Source organism: Callorhinus ursinus, unplaced genomic scaffold (genome assembly GCF_003265705.2).
Source record: "Callorhinus ursinus isolate GAN/ISIS: 27379988/994484 unplaced genomic scaffold, GSC_fseal_2.0 scaffold61, whole genome shotgun sequence".
NCBI classification, from domain to species: domain Eukaryota; kingdom Metazoa; phylum Chordata; class Mammalia; order Carnivora; family Otariidae; genus Callorhinus; species Callorhinus ursinus.
In genome coordinates this window covers 304,382-329,254 of record NW_027397123.1, presented here as the reverse complement: position 1 = coordinate 329,254, position 24,873 = coordinate 304,382, and the positions used below count along the sequence as shown (strand labels likewise).

The 24,873-nt window shown below is 59.1% G+C and overlaps 2 protein-coding genes across 4 annotated transcripts; both read right to left on the bottom strand.

Annotated features, from left to right (window-relative positions):
• Positions 1-253: 253 nt before the first annotated feature.
• On the bottom strand, positions 254-7,844 carry HIPK4 (homeodomain interacting protein kinase 4). 2 transcript variants are annotated; one of them, XM_025854383.2, is made up of 4 exons: positions 7,013-7,844; positions 3,040-3,396; positions 1,489-2,337; positions 254-744 (listed from the first exon to the last, which is right to left on the bottom strand). In XM_025854383.2, the coding sequence occupies exons 1-4, from the start codon at positions 7,475-7,477 to the stop codon at positions 565-567; spliced, it is 1,851 nt and encodes a 616-aa protein (XP_025710168.1). In that variant the 5' UTR covers positions 7,478-7,844; the 3' UTR covers positions 254-564. The 2 variants fall into 2 exon arrangements, with proteins under 2 accessions (XP_025710168.1, XP_025710167.1); XM_025854382.2 differs by having other exon boundaries at positions 1,480-2,337; positions 7,013-7,765.
• Positions 7,845-9,855: 2,011 nt separating this feature from the next.
• On the bottom strand, positions 9,856-23,713 carry PRX (periaxin). 2 transcript variants are annotated; one of them, XM_073885124.1, is made up of 7 exons: positions 23,696-23,713; positions 20,276-20,319; positions 20,086-20,184; positions 19,836-19,961; positions 17,696-17,852; positions 14,371-14,567; positions 9,856-13,722 (listed from the first exon to the last, which is right to left on the bottom strand). In XM_073885124.1, exons 4-7 carry the CDS (start codon positions 19,860-19,862, stop codon positions 10,060-10,062), a joined length of 4,044 nt encoding a protein of 1,347 aa, XP_073741225.1. In that variant the 5' UTR covers positions 19,863-19,961; positions 20,086-20,184; positions 20,276-20,319; positions 23,696-23,713; the 3' UTR covers positions 9,856-10,059. The 2 variants fall into 2 exon arrangements, with proteins under 2 accessions (XP_073741225.1, XP_025710121.2); XM_025854336.2 differs by lacking the exon at positions 23,696-23,713 and having other exon boundaries at positions 20,276-20,390.
• Positions 23,714-24,873: the final 1,160 nt, after the last annotated feature.

The window sequence follows — 24,873 nt, the reverse complement described above, 5'->3', positions numbered from 1 at the left end:
ATGCCAAGCCCATACACGAGGCAAGGGCAGGTCTACAGATGAGACCTTGGCATTTGGCAAGCTCGCATTGGCACCTGCCGAACACGCGGAATGTTCTGAGGGCGGATTCTCTCGTGCCAAGCACTTAGCATATTTAGGGGATGGGTCAGCCTGTCCCTCGCAGGGACCAGCTGAGCACAGCAGCATTGGAGAGCAGGGCCCCGGGTGCCAAAATGAACCCCACCCCAGCTCCAGTCCAGGCCTCAAGCAGAGCTGCTCAACAGTTCTTTATTGAAATAGGCAGAGGCAGCAGGGCCGAGGGCATGCTCAGGGCCAGTGGGGGCAGCCCCCTTCCTGTGTCCCTTTGGCCACCCCCCCAGGGAGGGGGCCCACAGGCCAGACCCCAAGGCCCTCCTGCATTCGGGGGGTTGTGTGCTGGCATGCACCATGGGAAAGGGTAATGGGAAATTTCTGAATAACTGTCTTTCTGTAAGAATAATATGTGGGTTCAGGAAATGGCTTCTGAGGAAGGGATACCAGCCCAGCTAGCGCAGCCCCTAGTGATGGGCAGGGGTGGGGTCACCATCAGTGGTGCCCACCGACGTGCTGCAAAAAGCTGGTGGCCCGGGGCAGACCGTGCGGGTGAGCGTGCCGGGGTGGGAGCCCCTGAGCCCGTGGCCCCCTGATACCCTCCAGGATCCAGTCTGGCTCACTCAGCCATTCCCCAGGGCAGCTGCTGGGGTCGAAGAGCTCAGAGCCCGGCCTCTGTTGGGGAGGAGAAGAAAGGACCATCAGCCAAGGAGCGCCCAGCCAGCCCCTCCTGGACTCTCTCCAGTCCCAACTGAACCCTTGTGACTTCCCAAGGGTGATTTTATAGGTCCCGAACCCTCATCGCAACTTGGGGGCTCAAACAGTGTGTGCGGAGACTTCAATGTGCTCTGAGGGACTATCAGTGTCTCTGAAGCTTTGTCACTTCTTCCTGAGGATGGGTGAGCACCTGCTAAGGCCTTGTTGTGAGTGTTGGGCCTTTATCACTTCCTATAGGTGGATTAAGGCGTTCTGAGTTTCTGTACAGCCTGAAGGTGGATTAGTATGTGCTGAGCCTCATCACATCATAAGAGTAGGTTAGTGTGTGCTGAGCCTTATATCCTGAATATGGGTGTGTGCTGAGCCTTACATCCGGAAGTGATCAGTGTGTGCTGAGCCTTATCACCTTGTAAGGGTGGGTTAGTGTGTGCTGAATGTTACATCCTGAATACAGGTTAGCGTACGCTGAGCGGTATCAAATCCTAATCATATCCTGAATGTGGGTTAGTGTTTGCTGAACCTTGTCACATCCTGAGAGTGGACTAGTATGTGTTGAACCCTGAGCCAGCTGCAGGCAATGCAGATGTGGGGTTGGGGGGGAGGGAGGGCCAGGCCTGGTTCACTGTACCCCCCCCCATCCTGGAGCTCGGGGAGGCCCTGATCCCAGAACCACCCGCACCCCGGCCAACCCACCGGGCTCACGTCAGCATCCATGGTCATGTCCTTGATGTCTGGTCCATCCCCATCCCGCTGCGGGAGGGTGGGTGGCTCTGTGGAGGCCCCGCGGCGCTCTCCTTCTGCCCAGCCGCTGCCCCGGCACGGTCCATCATCCTCAGGGGAGGCCTGGCTCAGCCGGATGAGGTTGCTGAAGTTGGAGTCAGACTTGGAGCCTGCGGGTGGCTTGCGGGCCTTGTGGCGGCCTGCCAGGCGGCTGCCATAGAAAGCCAGGATGGGCTCGGGGCCTGAGTCGGGCATGCGGCGGCCCGCGGCGGCGGCTTTGAGGGGGGCCAGCATGTCAGGCACCACGTCGGCTCGGCTCTCACCCCACAGCCCCCGCCCCACCTCCTGCAGACTCAGGTCGTCCAGCTGATCAATGGCCCTTTGCATGCCCGGCGCCTTCTCCTCGCAGAAGAAGGGCCCGCCGCCCACCACACTGCCCATGCCCACGGCCTCCTCCTCCTCAGCCAGACGGTAGTAGGGGGGCCCGTCTTCCGCCGCAGCTGCCACCGGCGTGGGCAGCTTGCCCTCCACCTGCAGCGAGAGGCGGCAGCCACGAAGCGAGAGCTGGTAATAGCGGGTGGTCTCGTGGGCGCTGCGCAGCTGCTGCATGGACACGAAGGGGTGGCACAGGGCGGCGCTGGGGCTGATGCGCTCATGCGACTCCCACGTCAGCATGCGCTTGATCAGCTCGACCATGCTCTTGAGGTCGGCGTGCTCCGCCAGCGCCTCGCGGTCCGCGACGGGCAGCCGACTGGCCGCCCCGCCACCGTTCACCGTCTCAATCTGGTCCAGTGACTTGAGCATGTACTTGCGGCGCTCCAGGGGGCGCACCTGGTGGGACACGGTGGGGGCACGGGGTTGACATCGAATCCGGGCCTTGGGCCTCAGGTGCTCCTGCAGTGGGGCCCACATATGACCTACTCCCTCCGCCCCCAGTTTCCAGTCTGCCCTCCGGTCTGGTCCAGGGCTCTCTGGTTGCCATGAAGTCCACACACCTGAACCTAGACTTCCAGTTCTGCCCATGATCTGACTTGGAGCTCTCTTGCTGTGAGGAAAGCCCCTCTAGTCCGACCCAGAGCCCTCCTACTGCTGCAGGAAACGTACCAGATTGGGTTCTTTGGTCCTCCTGCCATCTCACCCAGAGTCTCACTGAGCCAAGTTTCACTTCTCCTCCAGACCTCCGGGCCTCCCCAGAGCCATGGCTCCAGCCCCTACCAGCGGCTAGCAGAGGAGCTGCCCTCAACCTCTAGTCCCCCTTGGAGTCAAATCCAGATCCCTCTTGCTCCTGCAGCCTCCACCCCCAAGCCCAGCCCACCAGGCCTCCCAGCTTGCTTGCTCTGCGAGCTTGCCGAGCCCTTGCCATGAAACTCAGAGGAACTACCATGTACTTCCAGTGTCACCTGGGGTCTCACCCACATCTCTCTTGCTGTGACTTGCTGTGATTTGAGCTGACCCTCAAACTTCCGGCCCTCTCTGAGGTCTAGCCCAGATCTTGTCGATGTAGCAGCCCCCACATCGCCTGCCCTCCCCTACCTTGGTCTCAGCCAGGTAGTCGGCCGAGGACTTGAGCTGCCAGGGGTTGCCGGCATCGGGGTGGGGGTTGCGCTTGAAGAAGTGATGGGCCTTGCGGGCGGCGTGCAGCAGGTGGGGCTTGGGCAAGCCCTGCGTCTCACAGATGTAGCGCACCTGGTCGTACTCATTGTTGCCCGGGTAAAGGGGCCAGCCCAGGTGCAGCTCGGCCATGACGCAGCCCAGTGACCACACGTCCACCTTCTCGCAGAAGGGCAGCCCCAGCAGAATCTCGGGGGCCCGGTAGAAGCGCGACTGAATGTATGGCTCCTTGACATAGCGCACCTCGCTGAAAATGCTGGCTGAGCCAAAGTCAATCACCTGTGGGGAGGGGGGAAGGCAGGTGGGCAGGGCAGGGGACAGGGACAACCAATCTAGGTTTCCCCCGTGGCTGTCGCCTGTGTCTCTCTGCACCTGCTATCTGACTGTCGCTGTGTCTGTGAATCTTTATCTCTTGTTTATGTGCCTGTCTTCGCCCGTCTTAGTCTCTGGTTTTGTGTTTGTCTCTGTTTCGTTCCACTAGGACTTATGCCTGTGAGGTTTAGGACCCCTCTCTTTGTCTTTCATGCCACACCTCGCCCATCAGCAAATGTTGTCGGCTCCACCTTCTGAACAGATCCAGACTCGGCCCCCTCTGCGTCCCAGCCTCGGCTTCCCCCGCGCCGCCCCATCCTCCATCATCTTTCACCGAGGCTGATGGAGGGGCCTCCTCGCTCGTCTCCCTGCTCCTCCCCTCTGCGCCCCAGTCTCCTCATCATACAGACCCCCTGAGGCATCCTGTGATAAAAGCCAACGTCCTCACTGTGGCCCCCAAGGCTCGAGCAATCTGCCCCATCACCTCTCTGCCTTCAGCGCCTCCTGCTTTCCCTCTCACGGGTGTCCCACTGTCCTTGAGCAAGCCAGATGCATTCCCAGCTCAGGGCCTTTGCAAAGGCCATTCCCTCTGGCTGGCATGCTCTTCCCCCAGGTGTCCACACGGCTCCCTCATCTCAGGTCTCAAATGTCACCTTCTCAGTGGAGGGGACCTCCCCTGGCCATCCTATGAAAAACAGCCTCCCCCCCTTCCTGGCTCCCTGCTTTTCTCCAGAACTCTTCACACCATTTCACATCCTATATATTTTACCTCTTAGTCGAGTTCATTGTCTACCCAGCTGGGATGCCAGTCCCATCAGGGTAGGGATTTTGTCAGTTCGCTGCTCATCCCTAGCCACCTAGAACAGTGCCCAGCACACAGCTAGGGGCTCAGTCAGGAATGAGTGAATGAATGAATGAATGAATGAATGAATGGACTTTTATGTCCCTGCCATTCTGCTTCCTTCTGCCTTTTTTATATGTCTTGTTCTTTCTTTGCCTCTTCATTGCTTGGCTGTTCATTGTGTCTCTCAACTCTCTGTGTCTCTCTCCGTCCCCATCCCTGGGTCACCTGCTAGGAAGACACCTCCCTGAAGCCCGTTCTGTTCTGTCTTCATCATCAGGTACCTTGGACACCCCTCACAGCCCCCCACCCCGCAGCTCCCAGGACGGGGCTTGATGAACACCCACTGCTCTAGCGCTGGGGACGGTTGAAAGTCTTTTCTCTCCCAATGCCGCTGGGAGGCACCCTGTGCCACTTTCACTCTGAATCTCCAAGACTCTATCTTGATCCCTGCCTCAGTTTACCCCCTCTGAGTTTCTCTGCTTTTCATTCAGCCATCCCTCCCCTTCTATTTGCAGAAGGTGGTACGATGGAAGGGTTATTAACCTACACTCTGGGTGCGGACGGCTGAGGCCTGAATCTCAGAGCGTGAGGGACCCAGGACACTCAGTGTTCACGGGATCCAGTCATTCATTCATTCCACAGACACAGGAGGGGGCCCAGCGCCGGGTGTTGTGGATCTGTCCTGTCCATCCCCTGCTCTGTTTGTGGGAGTCTCTCCTTCCTTGGGGCTCTGTCCTTCCATCTCTTAGGGCTAAATGATCTGCCTTTTCCTGCCTGCCTACCTCCCTGTGACTCTGACATTCATTTAGCATTGACCCCTCCTCAGCACTGTGCTGGGAGATGCCAAGGACACAGTGGTGACCAAAACTGACCAGGCCTTGACTTCATAGCCCCGCCTGCTCCTAGTTCGGACCCTTCACCAGACAGTAACAAGCCCAGAAGTGGACAGAGGGGCCGAGTCTGGGATTGTGGGACAGAAGGAGGAGGGGTCCTGAGTGAAGGGGCCAGGCCTGAGCTGGGGGACATAGGCAGGGGGCCAGGGCAGAGGGGCCAGGTCTGGGATTTGGGGGCAGAGGTAGGGGTCCGGGGTGAAAGGGCCAGGTCTGGGACTGGGGGTCACAGGCGGGGGTCCAGGGCTGGGATAGGGGGCCCAGGGGCTTGTGACATGCATGGGAGGTGCTTCTGTGTGCCCAGCACAGGGTCAGGTCCAGAGTGGGTCTTCAGTGTTTGTTTTTTGCTTAAAGATTTTATTTATTCATTTGAGAGAGAGAGCACAAGCAGGGGGAGAGGCAGAGGGAGAGGGGGAAGTAGACTCCCCGCTGAGCCAGGAGCCCGACATGGGGCTCGATCCCAGGACCTGGAGATCATGACCTGAGCCAAAGGCAGACGCTTAACCATCTGAGCCACCCAGGCGCCCCAGTAAATGTTTTTGTTGTTGTTGTTGTTTTGTTTTGTTTTTTAAGATTTTATTTATTTATTTATTTGACAGAGAGAGAGAGGGAGACAGCGAGAGAGAGAACACAAGCAGGGGAAATGGGAAAGGGAGAAGCAGGCTTCCCGCCGAGCAGAGAGCCCGATGCGGGGCTCGATCCCAGGACCCTGGGATCATGACCTGAGCTGAAGGCAGTCGCTTAACCAACTGAGCCACTCAGGTCCCCCCCCCCCCAGTAAATGTTTGTTAATGAACAAACTGTCTGTGATGAAGAATGGCACTTCCATCCTTCCAGTCACTCGGGCCATCAGGCTCTCATCTCCAATCAAGTCCTTTCTTACACCTCACATAAGATCAGTCAGCAAATCCTGTTGTCAGTAGCTCCAAACCTACCTAGCAGGCACCTTGTCCCTTCCTCCCACTACCCCGACTCCACCTCCACACCCAGGCCTCCCACCTGGAGCAGAGCAGACACCCCTCACTGCTATCCTGATCCTGCCCCTGGCAGGCTATTGCCCTCATGCCGCCAGACGGACCCTGGGAACACCTGAGCCAGATCACCGCCCCTCTTTGCTCGGAAGCCTCCTGTGGCCCCATCTTACACAGAATAAAACCGGTCCTCATTGTGGCCCACGAGGCCCTGTGCGTCCCAGCCCTGTCACCTCCCTGATCCCATGTCCTTCCTCTTCTCACTCTGCTTCAGCCACCCTGGCCTCCTGGCTGCTTCGCAAACATATATAATTAGATCACTCCTACCTCAGGGCCTTTGCACTAACAGTTCCTTCTACCCAGATGCTTTTCCCCAGATGTCTACATGGCGACCTCCTTCCTTTGGGACTTTCCTCAAATGTCACCTTCTCAGTGAAGCCTCCCTCACGGACGTGTCTACAATTTCACTCACTACTACCCCCACCGATCCACACCCCACGTCCTCCCCTGCCCTGCTTTATCTTCTCTCCTTCTCACTCACATACCACATTTGACTCATTTATCTTGGTGACTCTGTTTCTCCCACTAGAATGTCAGCCCCACATAGACAGGACTGGGCCAGAGAAGCGGAACAATGAATTGGGGAAGGAGCGGGGAGGTCTCAGGTCCAGGACAGGGAATGTCAGAATCGGGACAGGGAGATGGGAGGATTTGAGGGCCAGGGGGTGGGGAGAGGCATCATGGGCAGGGAAGGGGAGACCTCAAGGCTGGGAGGTGGGACAAGGGAGACCTTAGCGACAGGAGAGTGTCCAGGGCTGGGGGAAGCTGGGAGAAGACAAGAACGAGGGATGCTGCCACGCCAGGGCCGCCCAACTCACCTTGACCCTGAAGGGGCAGCGGGTCTGGTCCACCAGCATGATGTTCTCGGGCTTGAGATCAGCATGGATGATCGCCAGCTCCTTGAGCCGGGCCAGGGCTCTGAGCACCTGCAGGGTGACTGTGCGGATGTGGCGGGCAGGGAGGGGTGCGAAGTTGTTCTCCTTCTGGAATTCGAAAAGGTTTTGCTCCAGCAGCTCGAAGACCAGGTAGAACTTGAGGGCGTCATGGAAGAACTCGAGGAAGCGGATGACGTGGGCCTCCTCTGGGTCCAGACCCCTCATGCAACGCAGTAGCTTCAGCTCATTCTTGATGATGCGGTTGCGGTAGGCATCGTTCTTGAGGATCTTGATGGCCACCATCTCGCCCGTGCTTCGCCGCCAGCCCTTGGCCACCTCCCCGAAGGTGCCCTTGCCCAGCACCTCGATGATGTCATAGCAGTCGGTCTCGGACTGGATGGTGGCCATGGTGCCCCTGCCACTGGCCGCAGCACTGCCGGCACCCCCGCCCCACAGGCTCTGCCTTCGAAGCCTTCCGGCCCACCACCGGCTCCGAGGCCCCCCCAGCAGGGGAAAGAGAACCGCACTCCTGCCTCCCGCTTCGAGGTTCACCCCCACCTCCCTGGCACCCCCCAGCCCCCTGGGCCACACTGCCAGTCTGCCAGGGGCCACACCCCTCCCCTGAAGCCCTCCTGGCTTGGGACAAGGGGCCCCAGGCCCCCCCAAATGGGTTCCAGCGTTGCTGAGTGGCTCTGGTTCTGTTGTCGGAGACCTGAGCCCCAGGCTGGAATGGGGGGTGGGTGGCAGGTTGAGCCCCCTCCCCCACCCCAGTGGCGGAACCCCGGAGGGGCTGGACCCAGGTGAAGGGTCGACTGAGAAGGAAGTCCAATCCTGGACCTCTGGCATGGAGGACTGGAACATTCCTAAGCAGAGGTGAAGAGCTTGGGGGATGCGTGCGTGCGTGCGTGCGTCTGTGTGTGTGTGTCCCTGTGTTCAGCAAACACCCGCCCCTGCCTGTGGCTGCCATGGGGGAGGGAGGTGCCGCTGAAGCAGGACCAGGTGGTAAAAGGTCTTGAATGCCAGGCTAAGGAGTTTGGACCCATTTATCTGAGGGCAGTGGGGAGCCACAGAAGGGCTCTGAGCAAGGGAGGACAGGGTCAGATTTAAGTGTCAGAAAGCTACCGTGCGAATAAGAGTGGCAGGGACAAGAGTGGAGGCCCCGAACCTGGAGCGGGGCCCAGGGGAGGGAGGTTGGGGTGCAGGGGAGGAGGCTGGTGTATGAGACAGGAGGCCAGGAGGCCAGGCTGTGGGACGGACAGGTTGTGGGGAGGAAGGAAGGAACCATCCAGAACAAGGCCCAGAGCTCAGGGATGGTCCCTGGGACAAGGATGTGGATAAGGAGCACTTTAGGGGAGAAAATGCTGATGTCAGATTAGGAGATTGAACACTGAAATCTTTATAGACGTGTCTTGAGTGCTTTAGAAGCCTTATCCGATCCTTACACATAGGTTTTAATAGCTCCATTTTATGGAAGAGAAAATCAAGACACAAAAATGAAAAGAATGCCTAAGGGCACCCAGCTGGGTGCCAGCGACACGCTTTGACCCCAAGCATTCTGGCTCTAGACCCAAGCTCTGAACCGCTGCCGCGTCCAGGGGAGGCACACAGGGGACACTAGATTCCCATGTGGACCACAGGGAGGGTGACCCGGCCTGGGGAGGATGTGGGGAAGGATGAAGGCCTGGGAGGAGTCCTGAGGGCCCAAGGGGCAAGAGGAGAGAGAGCAGGAGTGGGGAAGAGAGAAGAGAGTGTTCAGGAAAGAGAAAGGGACCTCGAGAAGTCAGGACAAGGGAGCCAGGGGAAGCCCTCAGCGTGGCCACAGAGAGATCACTATGGACCCTGACAGGTCAGCCGTGGTGGGAGGGAAACCCTAAATGTTGGGGGGGGGGCGGCGCTGGGCAAAGGGTGTGCGCCATAGGTATAAATCATTCCTGCCATATTTGGTGGGGACGAAGAGAAACCATGTGCCCCGGAGGTGACCCGAGGGAGGCCAGCTTTAACGGAGAAGGTGCTGGAGTAAGTCAGGGGTGTGTGACAACTCAAGGGCATGGCGGGATGTGAGGACGGTGGATGCGCAGATACGGCGACGTTGGGAGGACACTTGGGACTGGACAGAATGTCTTCTTGTCCCAGCCTGGGGCACTGCGGAGAGACGTGGGGGAGTCTGGAGCTCCTTGGTGGGGGCTTAGATCCTGTGTGGGGTTGGGGCCCTGGGAGCCAAGGCCCAGCCCCTGACAGGAGCTGAGGACCCTGGGACCTAGTCCTAAGAGGCAGCCAGGGATCTGGGGTGGAGGCTCTGAACCCTAGAGCCTGGGGAGCGGACCAGGAGGGGCCTTCCTGGGTGGGGCCGGGGCGGACGGGGCAGTCAAACCAGCCAGACAGGAAAGCGATCCCCAGGATGCGGAGGTGCTCTCGTCGCTGAGATGGCCAGCAGAGGGCAGATGGGTAGCAATTGTTCTGCTCTCTCAGGGACCCCCAGGGAGGTCCTAGTGGGAGGGGTTCCCCCAGGACAGGCAGAGAGGCCTCAGCACAGGGGTCTCGCTCAGAGGCCCTGGGGAATCCTGAATGGCTAGGGCAGGCCCCGTCCCACCCGGCCCACTGCGAATCTTCCCGGACTCTCTTCAGACCTGGGGTGGCCTGGTGTCTCCCCTCAACATAGGCTCTCCTCAGGCCAGACTCAAGTAAGTAGTCGCCCTCCTTGGGGACCTCTTTCCCTGCACCCTCTCCACCCCCCCCTGTCCCCCCCGCATTCCCCCCCGACCCACCCACAAAACCCAACACAAGGCTACCTCTGGATTATTTTATTCACATGGCTTGGCAAGATACAGGCACTCCTGCCAGGGAGCCGGACATGAGGCCTCCCTGGCCGGGTCCCTGTCTGTCACCCACCTCCCGGCCCTCTGAGGGTTAGTGCTAGTTATCTCACACACAAAACAAAGAGGAGGCGGGGATGGGAAGATGGGAGGGGACTCTCCCTCCGCCCCGCAGCTTTAGACAACTGCAGCCTGCGCCCCCTCCATCCTGGCGGGGCCCGGAGCCCCTGTCTCCGAAAACCCCACGCTGGGCAGCCGGACCCGGAATCCACTCTCTTCCTGGTCCCCGCTCCCACTCCGGGCCTTGGGGCTTAGGGACACCCGGGGGAAGCGGAACTTGGGCGACTTCTCCCCCCCAGGGGACTTGGAGGCTGCCTCGCCCTCCTGGCCCCGAGAGGCCTTGGAAGGGGTGGCCAGGCCCACGCGGGGCAAGCGGGCCCGGACTCTGCCTCGGCGCCCAGAGGCCCCTTCCCCGCCGCCCTCCTCCTCCTCCTCCTCCTCAGGGCTGGGGGAGCCTTCCCCAGGGACCGCCTCGCTCTGGCTGAAGCCCACTCGGGGCAGCCTGAGTCTGGGGCTCTTGGTCTTCCCGCCCTCCTCAACGCCCTCCTTGGCCCGGACCAGGCCAAACCGGGGCAGCCGCACCTTGAGCTTGTGTCCGGCCTCCCCGTCGCCCTCGGCCACCTGGTACTCAGCATGGCTGCTGCCCACGGCGGGTGGCGAGAGCTCCACATCGGGCAGTGAGAGGTGGAAGGTGCGCTCAGCCCCTGGGGACTGGTCTCCGGGCCCCTCTTCCCTGGCCTCAGCTCTGGCCCCCAGCGTGGGCATCTTCAGCCTCAAGCCACCCTCACCTGCGGCTGCCTCACCCACCTGCGCCTCTCGGCCCAGCCCCACGTCCAGCTCAAGCTGGGGCACTGACACAGCGGGCATCTTGAAGACACCCTCACCTACCAACAGCTCACCACCTGCCACCTGGGCTCCAGGCAGAGACAAGGTCACCTGAGGCACCTGGACCCTGTAGCCTGCTGTGCCCTCTGCTGACGGGGCTGCAGCCTTGACCTGCTGCCCAGCGGTGGTGCCCAGGCCGGCCTCCCCGAAGCTAGGCAGCTCTACCTGGGGCAGGGAGATGCCCAGGGGCATCCTCAGCGCCCCCTCCTGGCCCTCAGTGCCTGCCGGCCTGGTCACGGACACTTGCGGGCCTGAGAGCCGTACTCCACTGACAGCCACCGCCCCCTCGGCCCTCCCTTCCTCCTGGGCCCCCAGTGTGACCAGCTCCACCTCAGGGATCTTAAGCTGCCCAGCCACGGACTCTGGCTTTTCTCCCGGGCTGACACGCCCACCCTGGAATTCAGCTTCCTTTCCTCGAGCCAGCCCAAAGGAGGGCATCTTCAGCTTGGGTATCTTCACCTTCCCATCCCAACCCCAGCCCTTGCCCTCCAGCTCGGCCACCCCTGGCGCTAGTTCTCCCGCCTCAGCGTCCCGGCCTCTGACCCCAAACTTGGGCAGGCCAAACCTGGGCCCCTTGACCTTGACATCAGCCCCCGCCACCTCCACCTTGCCTGTGGGCAGATGGGCATCCAGGCTGAGCTGTGGGATGGACAGATCGAGGGCGGGCAGCAGGCCTGCCTCCCCTGCCCCTTTGGACTCAGCCTCAGTCCCCGCTCGGGCCTTGGGGAGTGAGATGGCGAACTTGGACACCTTCAGCTTGGTGGGTCGCCCGGCCCCCTCAGCCTCCGCCTTGGCCACCTTGGGCCCCGAGAGTCCAAACTTGGGCAGGGAGAACTTGGAGGAGGGCTTGACTTTCATCTCCATCACCTCTAGCCGCCCTTCCTCAACTTCCACCGTGGGCAGCTGCGGAGTAACGATCTCAACAGAGGGCATCCGGAAGGCCGCTTCCCCGACCCCTGCGGCCGCCCCACGGCCCTCTGCCCGCTCCACCTTGCCCGCTTCGGCTGCTGGGACCTGCCCCTCCAGGCTGAGGGCCCGTGGCAGGTCTAGCTCCACGGAGGGCAGTGTGAGAGAGGGGACACCCACACGAGCCTCGGGACCCACCTCTGGCTGCAGACAGGGAAGTGTCACCAGCTTCCCAGAGACCTCAGCCCCTGCCTCGCCTGGCTTGCCTCGTGATGGGGACTCCGCCCTCCCTAGCTTAGGCATGGTCATCTTGGTCATCTTGAAGCCAAATTCCATCCCCTCTGCCCGCTCTGCTTTTAGCTGCACCTCCGGAGCCTTGGGCAGCTTCACCTCGGGCGCCTTCGCAAGATGCACCTCTGGGACCTTGGGCACCTGCATTTCCGGCAGCCGCATCTCCGACACCTTCGGCAGCTGCACCTCTGGGAGGTGGACGTCGGGTACAGCCATCTCGGGCACCTTGGGGAGTTTTATCTCCGGGAGTTTCATCTCGGGGAGCTTCACGTCAGGGACTTTCATCTCCGAGACCTTCGGCAGCTGCACCTCTGGGAGGTGGACATCAGGCACGGCCATCTCAGGCACCTTGGGGAGCTTCATCTCCGAGACCTTCGGCAGCTGCACGTCGGGGAGCCGCACCTCGGGCACAGCCATCTCGGGCACCTTCGGGAGCTTCATCTCGGGGACTTTGGGGAGCTGCACTTCGGGGAGACGCACGTCGGGCACGGCCATCTCAGACACCTTTGGGAGCTTCACCTCTGGGAGCTGCACGTCGGGGAGCTGCACGTCGGGCACGGCCATCTCGGGCACCTTCGGGAGCTTCATCTCGGGGACTTTCGGCAGCTGCACTTCGGGGAGCCGCACCTCTGGCACAGCCATCTCCGGCACCTTCGGGAGCTTCATCTCTGACACTTTGGGGAGTCCCACCTCTGGGAGTTGCACGTCCGGAACGGCTGCCTCCGGCATCTTCGGGAGCTTCACCTCAGGAGCCTTCGGGAGCTTCACCTCAGGCCCCTTGGGCATCTTGACCTCAGGGGCCGAGACCCCAAGGCCAAAGGAGGGCATCTTGATGGTGGGCAGCTTTAGCTTGCTCTCAACAGCAGCTTCGGCGGCAGCCGGCCGGGGCTCCAGGAGTGAGATCCCGAAGGTGGGCATCCGAAGTCTAGGCCCCTTCACCCTGGCCTCGGGGCTGCCCTTGGCCACCTTGGCCTCGGTGACTTCCTTTGCTCGAGCCCCAAAGCGGGGGAAACTGAGGCGGGGCATCTTCAGGGCCACCTCAGGCGCCTCTCCTCGGGCCTCCACCTCCACACCCGGCAAGGCCAGGTCCACCCCTACGACAGGCGCCACCACATCCAGGGTGGGCACCGTCACTGCCACAGCCCCTTCCCGGGTCTCCAGGCAGGGAAGTGTGGGCAGAGTGGGTAGCGAGGGCAAGGTGGGTAGCTCCACTTGGGGGACCTGGATCCCTAGGGCCGCGGGCTCCACAGCAGGTGCAGCAGGGGCTCCTAGTCCAAGGGTTGGCAGGTGGAGGGCCACCTCTCCCAGCCCCTTGGGGGCAGACACCTGGGGGACACCCACCTCGGCGCCTGGCAGCCGGGGCCCAACCAGCTCCACCTGGGGGGCTGTGAAACGGGCTCCTGCTGCCACCTCGGCCTCCACTTTGGCTTTCCTTGGGGAAGGAACAGCAACGGCCAGCCGGGCCGCCTGGGCCTCTTCTGCCACTTCTCGGACGCGTAGCCGAGGCAGCTGGAGGCGCCGGCGGGTTGGGGCAGCTGGGACGGGGCCCTTGGCAGCCTCGGCTTTGAGGCCCCGACGCAGACGGGAGAACTTGGGAAAGGAGAATTCGACGTCAACAGGGGCCAGGTCTGCAGGGGCCCCCAGGGCCCCGGGCACCACCATCTTCTTCTTCTTCACAGGGGACAGACTCTGGATGTTCTGGGGAGAGAGGAGAGATGCGGGAGGCGGTGGGACAGTGGGAGGCTCGGGGAAGACAGGGGGAACCCCATCTGGCATTGCACCAGACTGGGGATGTGTTGGATGAAGCATCTTGTCCCCAAAAACACCAGCCCCACTTCCTTCCTGTCATTTCACAATGACTGCCCCCGTAGGGCAAAGACATTCATTTAGAATCTGATAATGAGTCAACACGAGTGTAGGAACTAGGACCCAAGACTTCTAGGTCCTCATCCAGGATTTCCCCCAATACCTTCATTCTAGAGATGGGGAAACTGAGGCCCAGAAAGGGAAAGAAACTTGTCCAGGGTCGCTCAGCAGTTAAGTTTGCAGCACTCAGGCTTTAACCCCTGGCCTTCCTGGTTTGGAGTCCCCTGGTTCAGGACCCCTGGCAAGCCTAGAGATGATGCCTCTCCAAAGTGGATAAAGGCCCTGGTCTGAGATGGGTGGGTCCCCCGCCCCAGGGAGGAGTTTAGGGGTGGAGAATAGGAGGCGGAGGGTGGGATTAGCGTTGGGTTAGTGACAAGACAGAGGGCAAGGCTGGCCCACGGTGTGGAGGAGTAGGGCTCACGGCGCAGAGACTGGATCGCTGGGGCAGTCCAGAGCCGGGGCTGGGCTAAGCACGCGTACCAGCTTGGCCACCTTGGCCCGTGGGCCCTTGATCTCGTAGCCAGCCACGGTGCCAGGCCGCAGCGCCAGGTCCCCAGTGGGCACAGTGCGCTTCAGGCAGAAGGAGACCTTGTAAGGCTCGGCACATTGCAGCAGGCGTAGTGCGTCCTCGTACTTGAAGTTCTCGAAGAACACACGGGCGCTCAGCAGCTGGTCTCCTGCAGGCAAGGTGGAGGTGGGCAGGGCGTGGGCACCTCCGGGCTCCACCCAGGCCTGGTTCCACCCACTTCCCTGGAGTGAGCTCAGAGAGGCCCCGCCCCAAACTATGGCCCCTCCTATTCCCCCTGCCCCCACCCCCAGCACAGACTTGAGAAGCAAAGTTCCTCCCAGTTTGAGGTCCAGACACCCTAGGGTGAAGCACCACCCCATGGCCTTAGCCCCGCCCGAGCTGAGCAAGGCCACACCCACTCAAGCCATGCCCATTGCCTTTCCACTTCCCTTCCCCACTCTCACATTTTATTTTATTTTATTTTTAAAGATTTTATTCGCAGGGAGCCCGACTCGGCCTCAATCCCAAGACCTTGGGATCATGACCTGAGCCCAAGGCAGACACACTTAACCGACTGAGCCACTCAGGCGCCCCCCATTCTCCCATTTTAGACACTGATTTTGTTTCCTTTACTGAGAGGACAGAATCAGAACTTCCAGAAACTCCCACGCCATTACTCACCCCCCTACTCCTGTGGCTATTTACTGTACTCTCCACCTATTCCTAAGAATGAACTGTCCCCACTTCTACCTCAGGTCAGCCTTTCCCCTGCCTTCTCAGGGACATCCTGTAGCAGTTCTCCCCTCTCTCCCCACATCACCAATTTGTCCCTTTCCTATGTTATTCCCATCAGCATACAACATACCATTATTTGTCCCATAGGAAAAGCTGTCCTGACCTCACTCCTAGAGCTCCTGCTGCATTTTTCTGTTCACCTTAACGGCAAATGCACTGAGTTGTCTAGCTGCCTTACCTCCACTTCTCCAATCACACTTCTGACACCCTTTCCAGAACCTTGAATGGCTCCTCTCAAGGTCCCATACCTCTGTGTAGCTAAGTCCAATGATCAAGTCCCAGACTTCACCTGAGGGGACCTCACAGCCTTCGACCTAACGTCACTCTCTCTCCTTCATCCACTTGCCTGGCTTGGCTTCCAGGACGCCACACAACCTCTAGAACCTCCTGGCGGTTTCTTCTCAGCCTCCCCATCTCCTGGATCTCTTAATGACACACGGTCCCAGAGTTCAGGCCTTGGACCCCTTCTCATCTCCATCTCCATGCTACACTCACCCCCTAAGGAAGCTCATCCAGATTATGGTTTAAAGACCATAAATTGGTGGGGGGTGGAGGGATGGGTTAGCCCAGTGATGGGTATTAAGGAGGGCACGTACTGCATGGAGTACTGAGTGTCATACAAAAACAATGAGTCATGGATCACTACATCAAAAACTAATGATGTATTGTATGGTGACTAACGTAACATAATAAAATAAAATTAAAAAAAAAAAAGACCACAAATGGGCTGACAAGTCCCAAGTGTATCTCTCCAGCCCAGCACTCTCCCCGCCATTCTAGACTCATATATCCATTTAGCCCTCCACAACTTCACCTTGGCCTCCAACAGATAGCCCTCACTTGACAGATCCAAACTGTACTCCTGGTCTTACTCCAAACAAGCTCCAGCCCCAATGTTGCCCATTTGTAGAACCCACAACTCCATCCTCAGTTCAAGAATCCCTGGACACATCCTTGACCCTTCTCTTTTCATCGCTCCCCATATCCAGTCCTGAAGACTCCTCCTTCAAAATATATCCAGTATCCAAACCTTTCTCTTCATGTCCATTAACACGGTTTTGGCCCTGAGCATCACCACCTCTTACCTGGATAATCAGAGTAGACTCTGTGTGTGTGTGTGTGTGTGTGTGTATTTATTTATTTAAAGTGAACTCGGGACACCTGAGTGGCTCAGTTGGTTAAGCATCTGCCTTTGGCTCAGGTCATGATCCCAGGGTCCTGGCATCAAGCCCTGAGCTGGGCTCCCTGCTCAGTGGGGTGTCTGCTTCTCCCTCTTCCTCCACCCCTCCCCCCCCCCCCTGCCAGTTCTCACTCTCTCTCAAACAAATTAAAAAAAAAAAAAAACCCAATCTCTACACCCAACGTGGGGCTCAAACTCACGACCCCGAGGTCAAGAGTCTCATGCTCTACTGACTGAGCCAGCCAGGCGCCCCCGGAATAGCCTCCCTGCTCCCCACCCTGGCCCCTTCAGTCTACTGCTAAGGCAGCATGCTGTCCAACACAGCCAATTCATGTGCCCCCTCCACTCACTCACAACCCTCCCAGATTAAAAGTCAAAATCCTCCCCATGGCCTATAAAGCCCTCTGAAAAATGCCCTTTCCTTACCACTCTTGGCCTCATCTCTTACTCTCTTCCTCTCTAACTCTACTGCATCCACACTGGCTCCCTTGCTCTTCATCAAGTTAGGCACACCCCAACCTCGGGGCATTTGCACTAGCTGTTCTCTCTGCATGGAATGCTCTTCCACATGGCCACATAGCTCACTCCCTACCCTCCACCAGGTCTTTCCTCCCTTCCTGGCTCACCATATTTAAAAATACAACTGTCCTACAGGCACCCATAGCACACAATGCCTTCTAATTTACTCTGTATTTTACATATTTTGCTCAAATACATCTCTCTCTACTAGAAGATAAGTTCCATAAGTGCAGAGAGTGTTGTCTGTTTTGTTCACTGCAGTAGCCCAAACACCTAGAACAATATCTGAAAATAGAAGGCACTTAGTAAATAGTTGTTCCATGAATAAATCACATCGGCCTCATCCATGTCGCCTAAAATATCCCTTACTTACTAAAGCTCCCCTCCATACCCCCTCCAAGTTAACGCCACCTCTTTTCTCCAGCCCCAACAACAAAAACAACAACTAGTGCTTAAATGGTGTTTACTGCGTGTCACTTAGCTATGCGCCAAGTGTTTTCAAATACTGACTCATTTAATCCACGTAATAACCCTGCGAGGTGAGTACTAGGATTATTCCCATTTTCGAGATGAAAAAAACCAAGGCACAGAAGATCACAAGCTAGTAAACTGCAGATCTGGGAGTCAAACCGACACAATGAACCTCCAGAGCCCGCACTGAGCCACCGCAAGGCCGACACACAAAGCCCCGCTCCAAGCCATTCTCCCCGCCTCCTTGGGGGCCGGCCACGCCCGGGACCCGGGGCGGATTCCTAACCCCGCCTCCTCGGGAAGGCCCCGCCCCATGCTTCCGCCCCGCCCACCTTCCTGCAGGCTGAGGCTCCTGGCGGCGGGCGAATCCTCTCGAAGCTCGCGGACAAAGATTCCCTCCTTGCCGCCGCCTGCCACGTTAATGCCGCTGACCCCGGTCTGCGCCTCGGTCTCCACGATGATCTCCACCAACTCCGCCCGCCTCAGCTCCTGCGGAGGGCAGCGAGAGGCCGCCATGGGGCGCTAGGGCAGGACCTCGCCCAGAGCCCAGCATCGCGCTTAAAAGCGGCTCTTAAACGGGTCCTCCAGTTACACGCCCCTGAGCGCGGCTCAGGCCGGCCGTGCGGGCCCACCCACTCCGGCATCTTCCCTTTAAAGAAGCGCGAGGGCCGCCTGCTCTCTCGCACCCGCTGCCAGGCTCAACGGTTCCGTCCACTCTTGGGCCGGCAGGAACCCCGGGGCCGCCGTCGAAGGTTGCGGGGCGAGGGGCGGGGTTGTAGAGGAGGGGCGGGGTAGCGAGGCCAGAGGGAACCGGAGTTGTGAGTGAGAGGCGGGGCTGTGCCCTTGGGGGGCGGGGTCAGTCCGGGGGCGGGGCTACGGGGTTGGCGTGGGATCGGACCGCTCTGGCGGATTCAGCTCAGGCCACGGAGGAGGGGCCAAAAATCTGAGAGGGGTGTGGCTAGAGAGTAATACGCGGAGGTGAGGCGGGGACCCGTAGTCTAAGGGTGGGATTGAGGTATAGGAAACGGCTTTAATAAACAGCCGAGCAAGGGGTGGAGTGAGGATGGGATTCCGGGGAAAGGGCTGGACCTTTACGTGGTGCAGGATGGAGGGGTGAGGGTGAGACGGGGCTCTTTGGAGGCTCGAACGTGTGTGAGACTGTGCCCTATTGTGGACTCTGTGACCCCAAGACCTGCACAACGCCTTTGGGAGAGGGAATCCAGTGAAGGGGGGTGCGTGGGTAACGAGTGGTGGACCAGCAGACGTGGCATTCCTGGTATTTACTGTAAATGGTGCTGACCTGGCCCTGGCCCAGCAGCGCCCTCCGGGATTCACATCCGGGGCTTAGAAAAGGCGGTGAGAGACCTCAGTTCCACAACCGTCTAGGAACGCAATCTGCTGTGTGTCTCTAGGGGGAGAACTTTGTCCTCTCTGGGCCCATTTCCTTACTGTAAAGTTGGGGGACATGGGTGTACCGGAAGGAGTGCCTGTGAGCTGAGACCTGAAGCAACAGGGATCCGAGAGGATGCTGTAATGGACAGGGCATCAGGGCTGACATAGCCTGGAGTTGAGCCCAGGGCTTGGAGAGGGTTAGGGAGGCAGGTCTAGGCCCCCAGTGGCCCTGGGACTAGAGGGCTGGGAGGAGCATGGTGAAAAGAGGTGAGAACAGTTGTGGTAGGGGCAGCAGGGAACAGCAGGCCCATCACCACCACCCTGAGGCCCTGGGCTAAGCATTTTATGTACAGCATCTCATTTCATCCTCCCCACAGCTTGGACTGACACGAAGACACAGAGGCAAAGAGAAGCGGAGTGATTTGCCTAACGCCACACAGCAGAGTTAAGCAGCTGGGCCTAAACCCCCGCTCTGTGGCCTCAGAGCCCATGGGCCGACCTGGAGGCAGTGACCTCCTTGCACTTTACCCCCTGCCTGCCACCCCTCAGCCTCCGCTTGGCTCCCAGGAAAGTGGACCTGCTCTGTGCCTAGCATCCGGTAGGAAGCAGTCTGTGTGGGTCCTCTAGCTCCGTACCAGCGACCTTTGTTCCATTTCACCAATGGGAAAACAGGGTTTGCGAGGTTAGGTCCCCTGTTTGGAGCTATGCAGTTGAAGTGGTAGGGTTGGCATTTAAGCCCATGGGCTCAAAGCTCAGGTGTTTAACCCCCATACCTTTCCTACCTCTTCCAATGAAAGGTTTCTGCCTGATTTTCTTTAGCTTGTTATTAATAAAACTCCACTATGCCCCCAATGAATTTGCCGCTTTGACTCTTCGTCTGTACTAGGCACTGTGCTAAGCACGTTCCCTGTGTTAAAATTCTTTTCCTCCCAGTGACCTATAAGCGCTGTTGCTATTTCTAGTTCCCAGATGGGGAGACTGAGGCACAGAGAAACCAGGAAGTGTCTTCTTGCTGCCTCAGTCTGTGTCCCCCAGCTGGGCCCCCCCAAGTTCCCCTTGCAGAGCATGTGGGCTGCTCACCTCAGCACTCCGGCTCCTGGCCTCCATGGCGCTGCTGGGCGTCACCCGGGCCCCAGGCTCCTGCGTCCTCTCTCCCTTCTGCTGCAGAACCAGCTTCAGTTCTGCATGGAGCCGCTGTCTGTGAGCCTGTGGGGGACCAGGAGGGAGGCTTGAGGCCAGGAGAGGATGTGAGGAGGAGGCCGGGCGTGGAGGGGAGAGGCCAAGATGGGTATCAGAAGGGGAGAAGGGCCCCCCACCCGTGTCCTCTCACCGCTGCCTGGGCACAGGCACCCCCTCCTAACAGGAGCCCAGCCTGGGGTACCGCACAGCCGTCTGCGGGGCTCACGCCCTTCCTCTGGGGTCTTGCCGCCTGCCAGGAAGAGACCAGGGCATGAGGCTCCAAGCAGGCCAGGGAGGGGCGGGAGGGCGGGGAGGGGCACGTGGCACCGGCCAATGCTCACCTCAGGGTCACCTCCAGCTCCTTGGGCCTCCTGGGTCCGGGGCTCTAAGAAGAAGAACGTGAGCATTACCATCAGCTAACCCCACCCATTGCTTCCTGAGGGCCTGACCCTTCCTGCGCTCTGTCAGTATCCTAGCCCCATAGTGCAGCGGGGCAAATTGAGGCCGAAAAGACCTTTATTGGACAAGAAACAGTAAAGTAAAGCCAGAGCTGACTCCTGGGACTGCCTGACAGCAGAGCCCCTGCGCCAACGTCGCCCTGGGTCGACGGAGAGAGCCAGATTCATTATAAAACAATCCTAACCACTCCCATGTCCTCCGTGTGGGCCAATCACCTCACCTCTCTGGGCCTCAGCTTCCTTATCTGTTAAATGGGGAGAAGGAAAGCACCTACCGCGTCAAATAAGTGAGTAAATACAAAATGCTGGGTACATGGAGGGGCTTCAGAAGCCCTATTATTATTACTAAGAACTTCCTGTGGTCCTGATCTTGTGACAAATGTCCCACAGGGGTTATTCATTGCCCATAAATCTCAGAAGCTTAGCCAGGGCGGGAGCATTGACCTCTTGTGAGGTCAATACAGTTATCGAGCCCATTATAGAGAAGTTACCAAGCCCATTATAGAGAAGACACCTGAGGCTGGGAGAAGGCCAGCCACAAATGGTCACAAGGGGCTGAGCCAGGACTTGAACTCATCTGAGAGTTCCAGACTCTTCTACGGAAGATGATAACTAATGGTTACTGAGTGGCTATTCTTCGTCAGTCCTGTGCTCCGCCTCCTCCCTGCAGAAAACCCGTAGCCCCTCAGAGAGGCCAAGAACCTCGCATAAAGTCACACAGCCCAGTGAGAAGGAAGCAGAACTGGGGATTCCCAGGCAGCCTCCCCAACAGGCCCTTCTGGGGAAAAGGGAACGGATACTGTCTTTCCACCCCCCCACCCCCGGCCATCTCTGGCCTTGTCCTCCCTGCCCCCACCTGGCATGCCAGCCCGCCAACCCCCACTCTACAGGGAAAGGTCAGGCCTCACGCGGCACATTCCCTCAAACAATGGCCCATCTGCTGTGCCCAGTCACATTCCGCCCCTGCCCACCCACCCCCAGACGCACAATGGCCCTTCATAGCCCACCACTGGCCAGGATAGAGGACACAGGGACCCTCAATGGTCCAGCTGTACCCATTCCGCCGGCAGGGACCCCACAGTAGCAGGGGGCTCCTCTCTGGCCCTCCTAGGAGTCCTGGTTTCCGTGGCTTTCCCCAGCCTCCCCTCTGAGCCCTCAGCTGCTCCAGGTCGGGTGGGCTCTCACATCTGTGGCATTTCCTCCAAACTGGCCCCAGTGCTGGCCCTCATGGGTCTTTGAATCGCCCTGAATGTGGTGGCTATTTTAGGCTTGGAAACTGAGGCTCAGAGAGGGGAAGTGACCTGTCTGGGGTCACCCAGCCAAGGCCCTGCCCTTGACCCCAACTCTGGACCTGAACTTGCATTAGTGGCTCTGAGCGCTGCAGGAGCCCCAGGCAGCAAAACAACTGGGGCAGGGGCTGGGCTGGGAAGGGAGGTGGGGATTGGGGGTGCCCCAAATAGGCATTTTTAGAGGTACCACATTGGTGCCAACCCTGGGCTGGGCAGGCACTTTATCGATGTGGCCTCAGTACCCCATTTTATGATGAATAAATGAGGGTTAAGATATCACAGTGACAGAGTCGGCACTTGAACCGAGGTCCAAAAAACTGAGTCGCTGACACCACACGGCACCCTGAGCTGGAGGTAGGAGAGCCTGGTACTTGTAGGGGGTAGTGGAGATGGAGGGGAGGCTCTCCTGGTCTGCCAGCTCCCTGTTGCAGGCCAGGGCGGCGAGGGTCACACCCAGAGGCTGGCACAGGAAGCTTAGCCAGGGCGGGAGCAAGAGAGAGTGCCCTCCTCCCTCATCCCTGCCTGGGGCAGCCGCCCAGCCCAGGTTATATTTAGCCCATCTGTGCCCTTCCTGAACCACATACCCAGCTCCTGGGGTGGGGTAGGGATGGCTTCGGAAGGAAGCCCCCCGCTACGCCCCGGGCACTCTCTGTTCCCAGCTCTGCCCATCCCACTAGGTGGGGTGGGGTGGGGGAGGGGGAAGTGGGGGAAGGTTCCTGGGGGTCCCTGACTGTGTTAGGGGAAGATCTTCTAAAGGGGTTCCCCTGGTGACTGAAGGCCAAGCAGGACCCTCCAGATGCCAACAGCCGTTCTTGAGTGGTTCTTGTGGCACTGCCCTGGTACACTCCTCAGCTTCCAGAATTTTCTGAGTCCCCATTTCTTGAGTACTTCAACGCAAAGATCCTGGCCTACCTTGGCTCATTACATCCTCACAATACCTCCCTGAGGAAGGTTTGCCTGAGATTCCCATTTAAGATGCCACTCACACCCTTCAGAGCAGGTTGGGGTGAGGACCTGTCATTTGGGCCCTGGGCCCTTCAGCTGAGCTGGGCCTGATGGAAGAATCCTCCAGTTGGAACCCTCTTCTCCCCATGGCTGGTGCCAATCGCATTTAGGATCTCTCCCCATCCAGAGCCTCAGCTTCCCCAGCTGCCAGTGATCAGGTGCCCTCAGCAGTGGGAGTGAGGAGGAGCGGACCCAACGCGTCTGGGCGCCTAGACCTGTCTGGGCCCCTAGACCGTCTGTGAGGCAGAGGGGGAGGCTCTCTGGCAGTGGCCTCCCCGCGGCCTCAGTCGTCCCTGCTCCAGCACATCTCAGGTTTGAACACCTGGGTGAGGTCTTTCACCTCTCAGGGACTTGGTTTCATCTGTGAAATGGAGCCTGCGACGAGTGGCTTTGAGGATTCACAAAATAACAGCAGGTGCTTAGAATAGTTCCAGTATATAGTAAGCGCTCAAGTAATGTACCCTAGTCTCAAATGACAGCGATTGGAGGGGGGGCTCTGCATCTCAAAGTGTCTCATATCCAGCTTTTGCTCCCCGGTGGCCCCACTTTCTCTCTTACCCAAGGGGAGCTCTGGGTGAGAGACAAAATCCAGCTCAGGCACTGGCCTCCTACCACCAAGCTCAGTCCTGCCTCGCCAGATCCCTATCCCAAGCACCAAAAAGCCTGCCCCAGCCTCGGCATCCTGCCCCAGCTCTTCGGAAGCAGCAACTGATCTACTCTCGCACCAGCCCTGTGAGGTGGCCTCCAACAGCCCATTTCACAGATGGGAAAGCAGACAGACAAAGGGTGCAGTATTCTGCCCAAGACTGCATAGCCAGAAAGAGGGGAACCTTGGGATTTGAACCCGGGGTCTGGCTCCGAAGTCTGTGCCTTTAACTCCTCTACCACACTGCCTCCTGAGCCCCCAGGGATCCTCCCAGCACCTCCCAGCGCCTCCCAGGACCCTGGGTCGCATTCCCACAGTTTCTCAGCCTGGCCAAGAATCGGGTAAGACCGGCTGATCTCTTACCACTAGGCCTCCAGACACCTCGAGAGCTCCCGGTCGTCTGCTCAGCCCCAGCCCCAGGCTTGGGGGGGAAAAGGAATGGGGAGGGGGAGGAGGGGGGGAGACCCCCAGCCATTGGCTGCCGAGGCATGACATCATCAGGGAGTGGGTGGTGGGGAAACAAACATCCCCCTCTCCCAGCTACATCCACCCGCAAAGGGGGTGGGGAGCCGTAAGACGGAAGGGACAGCCGCTGCCCTTGCCTGGGCTGAGACCTCCACCGGGGGCCTCGGTCCAGGGACCTGCACGTTGCTGCCGCCACTTGGAGGCTAAGCACCGGACTAGCATTATTTCCTGACTTCCAGACCCGGGCACGGGCCCCGCTGGTTCCTGGGGCCCCTGAAATAAACTCCTTCCACTGCCTCTTTTCAGTCATTTTGGGTTCAAATCCCAGCCCGGTCACCTGCTGGATGAATGACAGCATCTTTCTGAGCCTCAGTTTCTTCATCTCTAAAACAGGGATAATAAAAGTGCCCGCCTCCTGGGGTTGTCGTAAAGATGAGATGCGTTAAAAGAGGCTAAAAGCCTGGCATCAAGTGAGTGCCACTTATAAGTGTTTTGCATTATTATTCACACAAATTAGGGGGCTGGCTAGACTGGTCATGGGGAGGAGGGCTTTGGGCCTGAGTGAGACTGGGTACAGAGGAACCCCACTTCTCTGTTTAATGGAGTTTCCCTGTTGGCGGGACACCTATCATGTGCTAAGTACTGTGCTGGGCACCCTAAGCTCTGCTCCCAAGAATCCAGGGTGCAAGGTGAGCACATTATGCCCAGTATTTAGCAACACGACCAGGAAGTGGTGGAACTGGGGTTCAACCCCACTTCTGCTGGGCCCCGGAGACCCTGCAACTCTCTTCTGTCCTCTTCATATAACACACAAGGAGGCTCAGAGATGGTGACACCCAAGGTCACCCACCGCAAGTCATTGGTAGCAACAGGATTTGAACCCAGACCTGCCCAACTCCCAAACCAAGACCACCAGGCCTCACCCTGATCCCCTGGCCCCCACCCCCAGCCTGCCCTGACTCACCAGACCCCGGGGGGCGGCACAGAGAGCACAAGTACCCCCACATGCCCCTGGCGCCCACCCGGCCCGCTGGTTCCGATGCTCCCGGCTCTCTGAGCCCCGGCCTGGGGCCAGG

Coding starts and splice junctions, on each gene's coding strand:
- HIPK4 (XM_025854382.2), bottom strand. CDS start 7,477: ATGGCCACCATCCAGTCCGAGACCGACTGCTATGACATCATCGAGGTG. Junction 2,338..3,039: donor ACTACCTGGCTGAGACCAAG/GTAGGGGAGGGC, acceptor GTGTCCCACCAG/GTGCGCCCCCTGGAGCGCCG. Junction 745..1,479: donor TGGATGCTGACGTGAGCCCG/GTGGGTTGGCCG, acceptor CCTCCCCAACAG/AGGCCGGGCTCTGAGCTCTT.
- PRX (XM_025854336.2), bottom strand. CDS start 20,347: ATGGTAATGCTCACGTTCTTCTTCTTAGAGCCCCGGACCCAGGAGGCC. Junction 20,185..20,275: donor GAGCTGGAGGTGACCCTGAG/GTGAGCATTGGC, acceptor TCTTCCTGGCAG/GCGGCAAGACCCCAGAGGAA. Junction 17,853..19,835: donor CCAGGAGCCGGAGTGCTGAG/GTGAGCAGCCCA, acceptor TGCCCTCCGCAG/GAGCTGAGGCGGGCGGAGTT.